Source organism: Pristis pectinata, chromosome 9 (assembly GCF_009764475.1).
Source record: "Pristis pectinata isolate sPriPec2 chromosome 9, sPriPec2.1.pri, whole genome shotgun sequence".
NCBI lineage: Eukaryota > Metazoa > Chordata > Chondrichthyes > Rhinopristiformes > Pristidae > Pristis > Pristis pectinata.
The window spans coordinates 42,737,755-42,751,093 of record NC_067413.1 but is presented as its reverse complement, the minus strand read 5'-3'; the positions used below and the strand labels follow the sequence as shown (position 1 = coordinate 42,751,093).

The window sequence follows — 13,339 nt, the reverse complement described above, 5'->3', positions numbered from 1 at the left end:
TCCATAGGAGAAACATTTGAGCAAATGGTTGTCATGGATAAGAATAAAAACATTTACTTACATCATGAAACTAATCAGTAACCGAGGGCAACACTGCCTCCCAGGAGTATTTCTGTGGTTATTACGGTTTGTGGCAATGTGCACATAGGAAGATTCACTCAGAACATTGAAGTAAATGCAAGAGGTGAGTTTTTGAATACAGCAAGGGTATATACATCTTTCAGGCCTATTACGTACAAAGAGACCACCCACATATGAATATCAAGAGCTTATACCAAAGCCTGCACTGAAACCCACAGAATCAATAAAATGTATTTCATTGTTATTCTTCACCGCCAAGGCAGTGATTTATTGTGCCAACATGCTTTAAATGCATGAACATTACAGGCCTTCATATTGAATCATTGCTTAAAGACTTGTTTTATTTTGCTGATATGAACATTTAAATTATAAAGCAATCCAGAATTTTAAATGCAAAGTCTCCTCACCCATAAACACTTCTCCCTGTGTGCAAATGAAAGTCCTAATCTAAAATAACAGTTGGACCTGCATCACACAAGGTTTGTACAGGCAGCCCCCAGGTTACACAAGGGTTCTGTTCCTGAGAACCGTCTGAGAGCCAAATTCTCCATAAGTCAGAAATACCCATTTTCTGTAGTAACCCTTATTGTATCACCCTACGCACACTTACTATAATTCTTTCAATTCATGGAATAATCATCCTAACACTACCCTTAATTAAACTAATGGAATATGTATGGTATCCAGTCATTAATGAATATCATGAAACATTATTAACACGAGCTTGAAAAATGCTTGGGAGAATTTGCATAAAGTCAGATTTTCATAAATCAATTCACTAGTAACCTGGGGAACTCCTGTATTCATCCATTACTGAATATTTGTACTTGCATACCTGGCATCCTGTTCAATGTCGACCCATTCCAAAAAAACCAACACCACAATTGTGGATTCATGCTCTTCTTCATACTCGCCTCGAATTCACCAAGGTTCTGTCCTTGGCCATATTCTATTCTGGAGCTACGCAGGAACAGTATTCTCAGGAATGCCCAAAAACAAACCTCGTTCTCCATCACTATTAACTCTACTGATAGGCTTGTGCTGGCAGATTATAATAGTTGTGAATGTATTTTAAACTTTCTGCCAGTTTAAGCAAGGCACCTTTTCATCTTCTGCCAAATATTGCACCACTGTGCCATATCTGCCTTTACCTGCACCTCCAATAATTTTTCTCCTGGTGGAAACCAATTTCTGGAGATGTGTTGACCCAAAGGCTCAATCTTCATCATCATTATTTTTATGATTATTAGGTAATCAACTAGGGTTCTCCTTTGATGTATTGTTAGGTTTGTTCATATCACCAGTACCTTTAGAATCTCTACTGTGAAGACCAATACCGAGCATATAGCAAATATGTCCTTAGTTGATGCTCAATTATAGTGTCACTAAAGCCCTGTGCGAAATGCCATAATGCACAAATTGTGGATTGCACTCTCTACTACAATAGGTAGAGTTATCCAACCTGTCAACCACATTTGGAGAGGTCACTAGCATTCCTACTTCCAGGGTCCACAACCCATCTTAGCCATTGTAGGAGTTGCAGTTGCCTTCTCAGGGATCAGGCCCTCCTTCCCAGGGTTCTGACTCCCTCCCATTTACCACTGGGGCTTGCAATCTATCTAACCAACCCAGACCTCATTCACCCGTTCCTGCAGTAGATCTCACTAACTTCAAGCCAGTCACATCCCTAGATATTGAGGCAACATACTGTTGAGCAAAAAAGGAGTACTTTGAGAAAAGAAACTGGCAGCTGAGTGTTAAAACACTCCATTGGTATGATGTGAATGATTTAATTGCATGGCCAAGAGTTTTGTATTCACTTTGAGAGTTGTGTGATGTAAATGATATCACCATCAAAACTTCAAACTGAAAACAGAATCCAATCTTAATCAAAAGCAAAACATAGAAAATTATTGTATCCTTGTATCATCGCAGCACAGAATCCAGAGTTTCAATAGGTGGCACAAAGTAAACTTGCCGAAGAACTCAATTGCAAAAATACCATTAGAGAAACTGGACAACTGAGCAAGAGATTCATGATTCAAGTGCTCTTTCTTGCTCTTACAAATTTGGTCAGAATCACAAACCAATATATTTGAAGTATACAGAAAAGAACAAGTGGGAAAAGTGATCTTTACGGGTTGTGATCAATAAGTCAACTGACGAACATAACCAAATTTTATTACTATACCCCAAACATGAGGCTCAGAAGAGGTGCAGTCATTAATTTTTGACAGTACTATTCTTAACATTAAGAATTATTCAAAGGTGCCACAAGCTATCATCAAATACTTGAAGTAGAATTTGACAAGGTATCTGGGACAGTGGCAGACAAAGCCACACTGGAGTGTAAAAGTTCAAAAGGGGATACTTCATTACTCAGTGTATGCAATGCGTAATGTGCACATTTGAGATTCTGGTTAAGGATCAGTGGCACATTTACATTTTACAAGGAAAAGAAATGTTTTGACATTGTCCAGCTCACAAGCTGCATTGCAAAACTTTCTTTGGAGAGAGACAATAAAGCAGTTTTATCACGATTAAGTCCTGACAAAGGGTCTTGATCCAAAATGTCAACTGTTTATTTCCCTCCATAGATGCTGCCTGATTTGCAGAGATCCCCCCAGCATGTTGTGTGTGTTGCTCCAGATTTCCAGCATCTGCAGAATCGCTTGTGTCTCCATTTATCAGGATCAATCCGTATCCATATCCTATTGTGATGGAATTTGTTCTTTGAAACAATTCTTTGCCTTGCTGAGCATTTTAGTGACTAATGAGAGTTCAAGGATTTTTAACCCAAGGTGTTAACTGTTTCTCCTTCCACACATGCTTCCTAACCTGCTGAAAGATTCCAGTATATCTGCTTTTATTACAGAGTTCATTGAACATCAATTGAAGATCTCATCTGACCCTCAACCATTGGAGACATTGCTTTCATTGTTAAGTGAGCCAATTTGCCAGAGATTCAAGTCCATGGCTGCAGCACAAGGTAATGTTACTTGCCACTCACAAACCGATGCCTAAGTGCTATCAGGATTCTTGCTGTATGCGAGCATGGGCTGGTTCATTTAGGGTTAGAGTTGTATAGCATAGAGACAGGCCCGTTGGCTCACGTCATCTCTGCTGACCATCATGCCCATCTGTACTAATCCCACTTGCCTGTATTAATTCCACATCCCTTTATGTCCTGCTTGCAGAGGAGTTGTGAGTGAACCTGAACAACCAGCAGCAAATATCGCCACCCTTGACATCATGTTGGAAGAAAGATTATTAATAAAGCAGCTGAAGATATCAGGGCCAAGGAGATGGCCCTTAAAAACACTCGCAGATGTCCCAGGACTAGCTCAATTCACCACAAGAGCCATCCTTCTCCCTAGGACGCTCAACTCAATCAAATGTTGCCCTGATGTTAAAGGCAGTTACTCTTTTCTGACCTGTAGAATTAAGCTCTTTGGTCCATGTTCAGATTTAGCCTTTAATGAGGTCTGTCAAAACTCAAATTGGGCATGGGCGAGCAGTTGATTCATGAACAGGTGTGCTTCATAGGATTGTATCCCCATTCTGTTTGATAGCACCATTGTGGAACCCATATCCCATTAATTAAAATGGGCAATGACTGTACCACTGCAATACCCTATCTGAAATTGAAACAAATTGATAGTCTGTCCCACCAACACTCAGTGTCAATATTTCCCTTTATTTAAACTCCACTGGCTCCCTGCAGTTTCAGCTGTCCCAGAACAATACAATGCAAAAGCAGACAAGATATTCTGCAGATGCTCCCTTCTCTCCCCACCTACACTCACCTATCACCTGCCATTTCTACAACTTCTAGTAGCCACTCCCCTGTTTTCTCTCATTCCTGTGGCCCCCTCACCCCTTCTTTCCCCTCCTCTGCCCTCACGACCTGCCCACCTCCTTCCCTTTATTCCATAACCACTGTCCTCTCCTACCAGATTCCTTCTTCTCTCACCCTTTGCCTCTTCCACCTCCAGTTGCTCACATCACTCCCTTTCATCCCCCCTCCCCCACCCACAAGCCCCTTCCCCCCCCCCCCCCCCCCCCCCCACCTGGGCTCACTTATCACCTCCCAGCCTGTGCTCCTCCCCTCACCATTTTATTCTGGCTTCTGCCCTCTTCCTCTCCAGTCCTGATGAAGGGTCTCAACCTGAAACGTCGACTGTTCATTTTCCTCCATGGATGCTGCCTGACCTGCTGAGTTCCTCCAGCATTTTGTGTCACAATGTAAAAGCAACTCCATTGCTGAAAAAAATTAAAACCGACCGACCAAGTAACAAATGTCCCAACAGCAGGATCCAGAAGGTGGAAATCTGAAGCTAAAACACAGACTAATGGAGATACCCAGCGATCAGGCAGCATCTGGGGAGGGGAAACCGTCGGTGTTTGAAGTTGATTCTCTGCTAACCGTGTTTTGTTCATCTCCACAGTTGCTGACTGTCTCCAGAATTTGCTGCAAATGTTTTCTGCCCCTTTCGGTGGCTGCAGAGCGAGGAACAAGCAGCAATTCTGGGGGTGCAGATCATCCCTGAAAATGCGACTAAACCTACTCGCTGTGGTTTTGATGAGGGACTTTACCCGGCGCTCGAGGTGCTGGGAGTGTTCTTCCTCCATAGACACGGTAAAACGAGGAACAACTCGAAGTTGGTAACCCCTCGAACAACTCCGGTCTACCAGTAACGTGCGGGCGGTGTGAGTAGCCCTGGCTTTTGTGCAACATGACTGCACTGTGAATGAACCCAGGGCGGCGGCTCATTCCCCGTATTCATACCTAATTTCACCTTCCTATTTTAATTCTTTGTCTGTATTTCATAAACCAGTTTAGCTTTAGGATTGGGCAATAGAATGCGGACTGACATCATTCTGTAGTCAATATTGTTGTTGATAGTAATGATCCATTTACAAACACTATTCGTGTTCTAATGTACAACTTAGAGGGACATTAAGCCAACGTCTGTGTTCCCCATGTCCTGAATTCTATCGCTAACGTTACTTAAATGACGATGGTCTTAACAGGAAAAGTTAAATTCTTCCCAATGGTGTCTTTCACCCACTTCTCTGTTAGACTACACGTAAACCCTGAGCTTCTATAATCTTTTCAAACAATTCTTTATCTGCTGAAAGTGCATTAACACCAGCTCCAGATTTAAATATCGATGCACATACGAGGTCTGTGAGACAGAAATACAAAGTTTCCACTTTGGGACCTAAACTGAGAAGAAAACACTTCCTTCAGGGAACAAAAGAAGAGGGTAAAAGTTAATCAGTGGAAACAAACAGCTGCCTGATCCAGCAACTTTAGAAGAGCAATTCTTAACACCGCCAGCAGTCTTGATAAGCTCCCGTGCTGCCACTGCCAAAAAATTAGATTCCATGTGGAGAGCTAAAGAATATTCCTCCATCCACATATCAGTTCGTCTAAAGTGTCGAAGGCAGATATAAATAAGCTCTGTGCGGGTGATTCTTAAGCACCATCTATAACGAAGCCAGTAAGTTGTCCCATTATACCCAATTTACATTTTGGTTCAATTTTTTGCAGTCCACATATTTCGTTGCCATTTAACAACCTTACATCAAATGCCGACCTTCACCCTGTTGCTAGATATGGTTCACCCTCGCGAACGCGGGAAGACGGAGAGATCAACTGTTCTTCACACTTTCGGGGATAAAGCACTGATTTAACCTTCAACCTGCGCTGATCATTGGCCGTTTTACAGTCTTTTGGCACAGTGACCAGTTGTAGGGTAGTCACCCCTTACTTCCACGGCAATGTCTACACGTAGTCATGGAGATATACAACAAAGAAACGGGCCCTTCGGCCCATCACGACCATACTAACCCTTTTGCCCATCTACATTAATTCCATTTGCCCGCATTAGATCTTCATCTTTCTATGCCTTGCCTGTTCAAATATCTGCCTAAATGTCTCTTAAATGCAGTGATTGTATCCGATTCCATCACCACCTCCGGCAGCGAGTTCCAGATATCAACCACACTTAAAAATTCCCCTCAAATCTCCTTCAAAATTTCTGTGTGTCACCTTAAAATGTGCCCATTTGTTTCCGATACCCCTATCATGAGGAACAGAACGCTCCAATACTCGGTATATATTGTCCCCACCAGAATGACTAAGTCTTCACTTTTTCGTGCTTAAGCTTACATCTGGATCCCCTTCTCGGTGTATGTGTCTACACCGTATCCTAACAGCTCCTTCAACCAAGCCACATGTGCACGTTCCCAGAGTCCGGGACGGGCACAGAACTCTCCTCAGCAGCACGGCGAAGGGAGAATGGAAGCGACTGCGCACTGTCAACCCAAACTCCCTCTCCGGCCTGTATAGGGCTCAGCCTTTCTCCACTCGTTACCCGTCCCTTGCCGATCTTTCCAAGAGTTTAGCAATAATCCAGTTACAAGCCCTTCTCGTGTACTTCCGTTCAACCCTCCTATCTCCAGCAACGTCCTCCCCGTCACATGCTACTTTCTTACCTTGTGCCGCAGCCATAGACTCGAATCTCTGGAGCTCTTGAAGCAGAGTTTTCCTTTCCTTGGAGTGCAGGCTATACACAAAGTCGCGGGCTCCTTGCGCAGTGTAGAGTGGCTCCACCGGCTCCTTGGACGAATGAGTGCCATATCCCTGCCGATAAGGAGCCGGCTCGGCGGTACTCGGGCGAGCGAGCAATGGAACAGGAGGGAGGAACCCGCAGCTTTTAGTTCTATTCGCAGAGCTCAGGCTGGACAACAGAGTCCGGGACGGGCGCAGAACTCTCCTCAGCAGCATGGCGAAGGGAGAAAGAAAGCGATTGCAAAAACAAAAGCGAAAAAGTCTTGCTTATTGTAGGGTGATGGAAACAAGGGAAAGAGGCAGCAGTCGGAATCCTTGCACTCATTCAAGAGCCAGCTCCGCCCAAATGTAACATTGTCGGGGCCGGCCAGCACCACGTTCTAATTCTGAATTCGAATCCAATGTCTCAACATTCCAAGTCAGCTGATATACACCCCCGGGACAAGAAGGGAAACTCCCAGAGGCTGCTGATGACAGCTGCCAAGGGAGGAGCAGTGCGCATGCTTACATTCAGCCCCGCCCCAGGCACTCCCGGGCGCGCAGCATTGTGGGCGTTGTAGTCTTCGCCTGGCGGATTTCAAACTAGTCAGAGGGACGCTAGAACAACAACTCCCGGCACCCTATGCGCCTCCGCCCCAAGTACTGCGCGCTGCTGTCAAACATAGCTGGCGGAGCGGTCTGGAAATTGTGTGTCAGACATCAACCTTTCAGTTTCATAGCTGTTATTTTGCAGGGCGTATGGTCCAGATTATGACGCTATAACGCCCATCCCTTAGAAAAACGCCCAGTTCCCTGACACACATTCAAAAAGAGTGTAATCTCTAATTATTTCTGTATAAAAATGCGGAACTCTCATTTAACTTTGGTTCTTTCACAGTGGTTTGTGCACATTGCAATCTGGGTTTGCTGAGTTGCAAGAATGGAACAATTCAGTTTTTAGTACTCAACTAAAAACATAAAATACTGAAACTACTCAACAAGTCAGGCAGCATCTATCGATAAAGAACATCGTTAACATTTCAGGTCGGCGATCTTTCATCAGAACTGACTTTTTATTACAGGTTCCCAGCATTCTCAGTTTTTTTTTACCTTACCCTTTGGTCATTGATTGCTATTATAAAATGCTCAAAAGTAAATAAAAATAGGGTACCATGCTGAAAGTACGCCATAAACTCACAGGAATAGCTGACAAAGGAAAACAAAGAATTACTGACAAAATAATCTACTTGGAATATTAACCTTTGTTTGTTTACGGGACGAGAATACGGAGGATGGGAAAGCAGGGATATACTCCCAAGTCAGCATGATTTGTGTCCTGGAAGGGAATTTAAATGGGACTGCTCTCATGCACATGCCACCCTTGTACTTTCTAGTAATGGGTTTGGGAAGAGCTGTGGACAGAGTTCCTGTTTAAATGTGAACTCAGATTACAACAATTGGCTTGGTTTAAAATTAAGTGCGTGTTTTACTTTTGTTTTCAGGAAAATGATATACCTGCATAAGAATATAAATGAATATGAGAAACTTAAGAAGAAGGAATAGGCCATTTGGGCCTTTGAGTCTTCTCGGCCATGCAACAAGATCATGTCTGATCTTCAAACTTAGCATAACTTTCCTGCCCTTACCCCATATCCTTTGATATCTCGAAATATTTGGAAGTCTTTTGATTTCAGTTTTAACTGAGCCTCCACAGCCTCTAGCATAAAAAAACTTCAAAGAGTCACCATCCCTTGCGTGAAGAAATTTCTCCACATTTCTGTCCTAAATGGCCTACACATTATTCTGAGACTGAAATCCCTGGTTCTGGAGCCCTGATGCTCCCTGCATCTACCTGGTCAAGGTATTTTGTATGGCTCAATAAGGTCATCTCTCATTCTTCTAAATTTTGGGGAATAGAGGTGTAGCCTTCTCAAAGTATCCTCATATGACTTTCAAGGAAGCTGTCTGGTGAACCTTGGCTCCACTCCCTGTATAGAAAGGACTCCTTCAGATGAGGAGACTGAATCTGTACACAATACTCCAGGTGGGGTTTACCAAGAACCCATATAGTGAGAGAAAGGCATCCCTAGTCTTATATTCAAATCCTATTGCAATAAGGGCCAAATATGTTGTCACCACATCTTTCTGCAAAAATTCGTCAAAAACTGCCTTGTCACAAAGAAAGGGTGGCACGCTGTCAGAACTCAAAAAGTTGCTACATCACAGCTCCAGTGACCCAGGTTCAATCCTGACTTTGGCTGCTGTCTGTCTGGCATTTGCCCATCCTCCCTGAGATCGTGCAGGGTTTCCTTCAGGTGCACTGGTTTCTTCCCAGAACACAACAATGTGCAAGTTGGTAGATTAGTTGACCACTGTAAATTTCTCCTGGTGTGTAGGAGTGTGGTAGATCTTGGGGGGGGGGGGGGGGGAGGTAGGGGATCAGGGAATATTGATGGGAATGTTTGGGTAAATGGGTGCTTGATGATGGTCACGGACTTGGTGGGCTGAATAGCCTGTTTCCGTGCTGTATGACTTAATGATTTTATGAACGTGACCACCTTGACAAAGGTTTTCCACAGATGAAATTACTGGAGCAGTTGGTCGAGCGTAAAAAAGAAATGTTTTTTGTCTTTCCATGACCAACATGCTGTTTCAACAGCAGCATATTTAAACATTTTGATGTAATTATGTAGCAGGGTGAAAACTGTGCACAGACGGGGGCGTTAATAGCTTCTTTGCCATCATAACATGGCACCTCCATTTCACATGTTGGCCAAAATGTCTTGTTTAGTTTCTGCTTGATTTTAAGATAAATTCTTACGATTTGCTGTATTCAGTTAAATAGCTTATCTGGTCATTATCACATTGTTGTTGGGGAACAAATGTGCTGCCAACTTTTCCACATCACAACAGAAAGCAGGAAATTGCCAAAAGCTTTTCATTGGTTTTCAAGTGCTTTGTTTTGAAAGTCTATATACATGCAGGTTTTATTTCATGCAGTCGGGTCTATTAAAACTTGAATCAAGCAAGAAAAGCAACTTCAAAGGGGAAAGATGTGTCATAACCCAGTGTGCCTCAACTGCAGTATTGTTACTTCTACATTGACCAGAACATTAGCTTCTGAAACTGTTTAATGGTGTCTATTTGTATGCACAGTACATCTGCTTATGTACAACAGTCAGAGATTACTTTTTATTTCAAGGCATTTCAGCCTTTGGGCTATGAATAACAACATTCCAACCAAATTAGTTGGATTGGTAGACAGAGTGGTGGCTGTAGTAAAGGCAAAATTAGGTTTTGTAAGCCATTTCAACATTTGTAAAAATTGGAAAATAAGTTTAGCTCATGTTAGAAAGGTCATAATTTTCTTGAGTAAGTTTAGTGCAATTTTCTGCATAAAATGTCCTAAATCAACAAGACCTTCCAAAATTCACTAATGAGTCATGGGCCAGATTTGGCTACCTATCCTATGTTATTGGTGACTGCTATGTACAAGACACTGGAAACAGTTCCACAATCTAAGTGGACTGCTGCTGTGGCTCTCAATTCAACCCAATTACAGCACAAGCAGGATTTAGGGCTCCAATGTCAATATGCACATGAAAAAAAATTATAATAGTCAACTTAAACCATTCCAGATGCACAAAACTACAAGCTTTATGCATTAAACTTCTGCATGTGACTTTCCAGTTAAAAGAGGCAAGTAAAGATTATTTTCATAATCACAGACTTGAGTTCTACTGCACAAAGGTGCAATATAACCTAGCCCATTACCACAAGGAGAGGTGAGACCAGAGGTATTATTATACTTCAAAATAACAACTTGTCTCCAAATGCTAGATGGGAACTGCAAATCATTGGCTTCAGAGATACCTCCTTGGTGATTTGAAATGTTTCTCTTGGATTCAGAACTCTTTCCTGAGTCAAAAACTGCTTCTAAATTGATTTTCAGCCATTAGTTTTCTTGGCATGATTTGGCACAGCTGGGAACAATAATATTATATTTCTTTTAAACAGATCCCATAGACCTTTAACAAAAATTTGGAACTGCAGCCTGTCTTTCCAAGTGCAAACATCGGATTTTTTTAGTGATATCACGATGCATCGGGGGGTGGGCAAGGGACCCAAGACCTGGGATTACACGGTGTCCTGAGCAGATCCAATGATGGGACAGCTATGCAGTCAGAACAGCTGATCCCTGTTCATTTTGTCAAATGATTTTACATTGCCTTTTACTGACAAGATTTTTTCTTGTTCATACATTTGCGGATTTGACACAGCTGAAGTGCAGAGGCCTTAAGATAAGACAAGATATCTTTATTAGTCATATGTACATCAAAACACAGTGAAATGCATCTTTTGCGTAGAGTGTTCTGGGGGCAGGCTGCAAGTGTCGCCACGCTTCCGGCGCCAACATAGCATGCCCACAACTTCCTAACCCGTACGTCTTTGGAATGTGGGAGAAAACCAGAGCACCCGAAGAAATCAGTCTGAGGACAAGTCATGTGATTCACTAACAACTCCACCTTCCTCCCCCAGCTCTGCTTTCAACCAAGGTAACTGGAAGAGGAGTGTAAATAATCCTAGAGAAACAAAGGACTGCAGATGCTGGAATCTAGATGAAAAACACTATGATGCTTGAGGAACTCAGCAGGCCAGGCAGCATCCATGGAGAAAAGCAAACAGTCAACATTTTGGGTCAGGACCCTTCTGACCCGAAACGGGTCCTGACCCGAAACGTTGACTGCCTGGCCTGCTGAGTTCCTCCAGCATCATAGTGTTTTTTGTGTAAATAATCCTGCACAGCCTCCCAGCTTTGTATACTGTCTGTTGCAGCAGATCCTATTATTAGAAAACAGAATGGTGCTCTTAAATGTTATATAATCACATTATTAACAGCAGGATCAGAGTATACCAGAAGGCTTCAGTAATACCTTTGAAAGGTACACAAATTACTCTCCTATGGCTCTCATACATGTGTCTATGTTAAAACAAACGTATATCAATATCACTTACTTAAAATGGTCCATCTGTAATGAATGTATAATGTTTACATGAAGTTTATAATGGAAGCTTCTACCAGAGAGTCTATATCTTTGGCCAATACTGTGAGGTGAATTTGGACTGTGCAGTTGATGCATGCAGAGGATGCCAAAGTTTCCAAGATGCATCAATATTATTTAGTCTGCTATCCTGACAGAATACTTTAACCTCTCAATGCTAGGCTGCTTTTACAAAAGAAATAATTGTGAGGCTATCAGTGTCAGTATTATTATGCAGAAGGCCAAGTGGTAACTTCCACGGCCACACATACACAATTCAGGAAGTGGAGTACATATAATTAATGATGATTCATTACATTTTGATGGCACTTATCTCAGTGATGCTTTTTTAATTCATTTTCGTAATCCAGACATCACTGGCAAAGCCACAGTGTCACAGCAGATAGTGCTGCTGATTCACAGCTCCAGTAATTCAGATTTAATTTTGACCTCTGTTGCTATCTATGTGGTGTTTGCACGTTTTCCCCTGTGCCTGAGTGGGTTTTCCCTAAGTGCTCCAGTTTCCTCCCACATTTAAAAGACTTGCCAGTTGGTATGTTAATTGGTTACTGTAAATTGCCCTCACTATGGACTTGAGTGTAAGAAAACAAGGGGAGTTAATGGGCATGTGAGAGGGAACAGATAACAGGGTAATAAATTGGGGGATGGGCATTGATGGGCCAAATGTCCTGCTTCTGTGTCCTGGAATAGGAGAAATTTATTGTCTACTGTTAATTGTCCTTGAGGAGGGGGTAGTGAGTTGCCTTCTTGAACTGCTGCAGTCCTTCTGGTGAGGATATTCACACCATGCTGTAAGAGATGAAGTTATAGTATTTAGAACCAGTGTCAATGATAGACCAGCGATACATTTCTAAGTCAGGATGATGTGCAACTTGGAGGGAAACCTGCAGGTGATTGTGTTCCTATGAACCTGCTGCCCTTGTCTTTCTTGATGGTGGAGGTTCAGTGTTTGAGTGGTGCTGTTGGAGTAGTCTGAGTGAGTAACTGAAACAGTGTGCAGGTGATGGAGGGAAAGAATGTTTCGATTGGTTAATGGGGTGCCAATCAAGCAGATTGCTTTATCCTGAATGAGAGGTGTTGGTGCTGTATGCATCCAGGCAAGTGTAGAGTATTCCATCACTCTTCTTCCTTATTGTTTGTTGATGGTGGAAAGCCCTGGGTTGTCAGGAGATGTGTCACTCGCCACACACCGGGCCAGATCTTGTAGACAAGGTATTTATGTGGCTGGTCCAACTAAGCTTCTAGTCAACGTTGACCCCCAGGATATTGATGATGGGGATAAAGGTGATGGTAATATCATTGAAAGTCAAAGGTAAATTCTCTCTCGTTGGAGATGGTCATTGCCTGGAAATATAGTGGTGTGTATCATCAATGGTAAACCCCACTTGTGATGGAAGGAGGTTGGGCCTCAGACATTCCCTAAGTAACTCTAGCTACAATGTCCTCCAACAATCATCTTCCTTTGTGCGAGGTATGATTCCAAAAACTAGAGCGGTTTCCTTTTGATGCCTGTTGACTTCAGTTTTTTCAAGGCACTTTGATGCCATGTTCAGTATAACTGCTGTCGTGATGTCAAGGGCAGTCACTCTCACCTCACCTCTAGTATCAACTCATTGTTCCATGTTTGGAGCAAGGC

The 13,339-nt window shown here is 42.7% G+C and overlaps 1 protein-coding gene across 2 annotated transcripts in view; it reads right to left on the bottom strand.

Moving 5' to 3' along the window:
* Positions 1–7,114, bottom strand: part of tmem65 (transmembrane protein 65) — a 46,604-nt gene extending 39,490 nt beyond the window's left edge. For both annotated transcript variants that reach the window (XM_052023041.1, XM_052023042.1), the window contains exon 1: positions 6,586–7,114. In XM_052023041.1, coding sequence (XP_051879001.1) covers positions 6,586–6,877 — 292 coding nt within the window. In that variant the 5' untranslated portion in view covers positions 6,878–7,114. The remainder of the gene's footprint in view (positions 1–6,585) is intronic.
* Between the last annotated feature and the right edge of the window lie 6,225 nt (positions 7,115–13,339).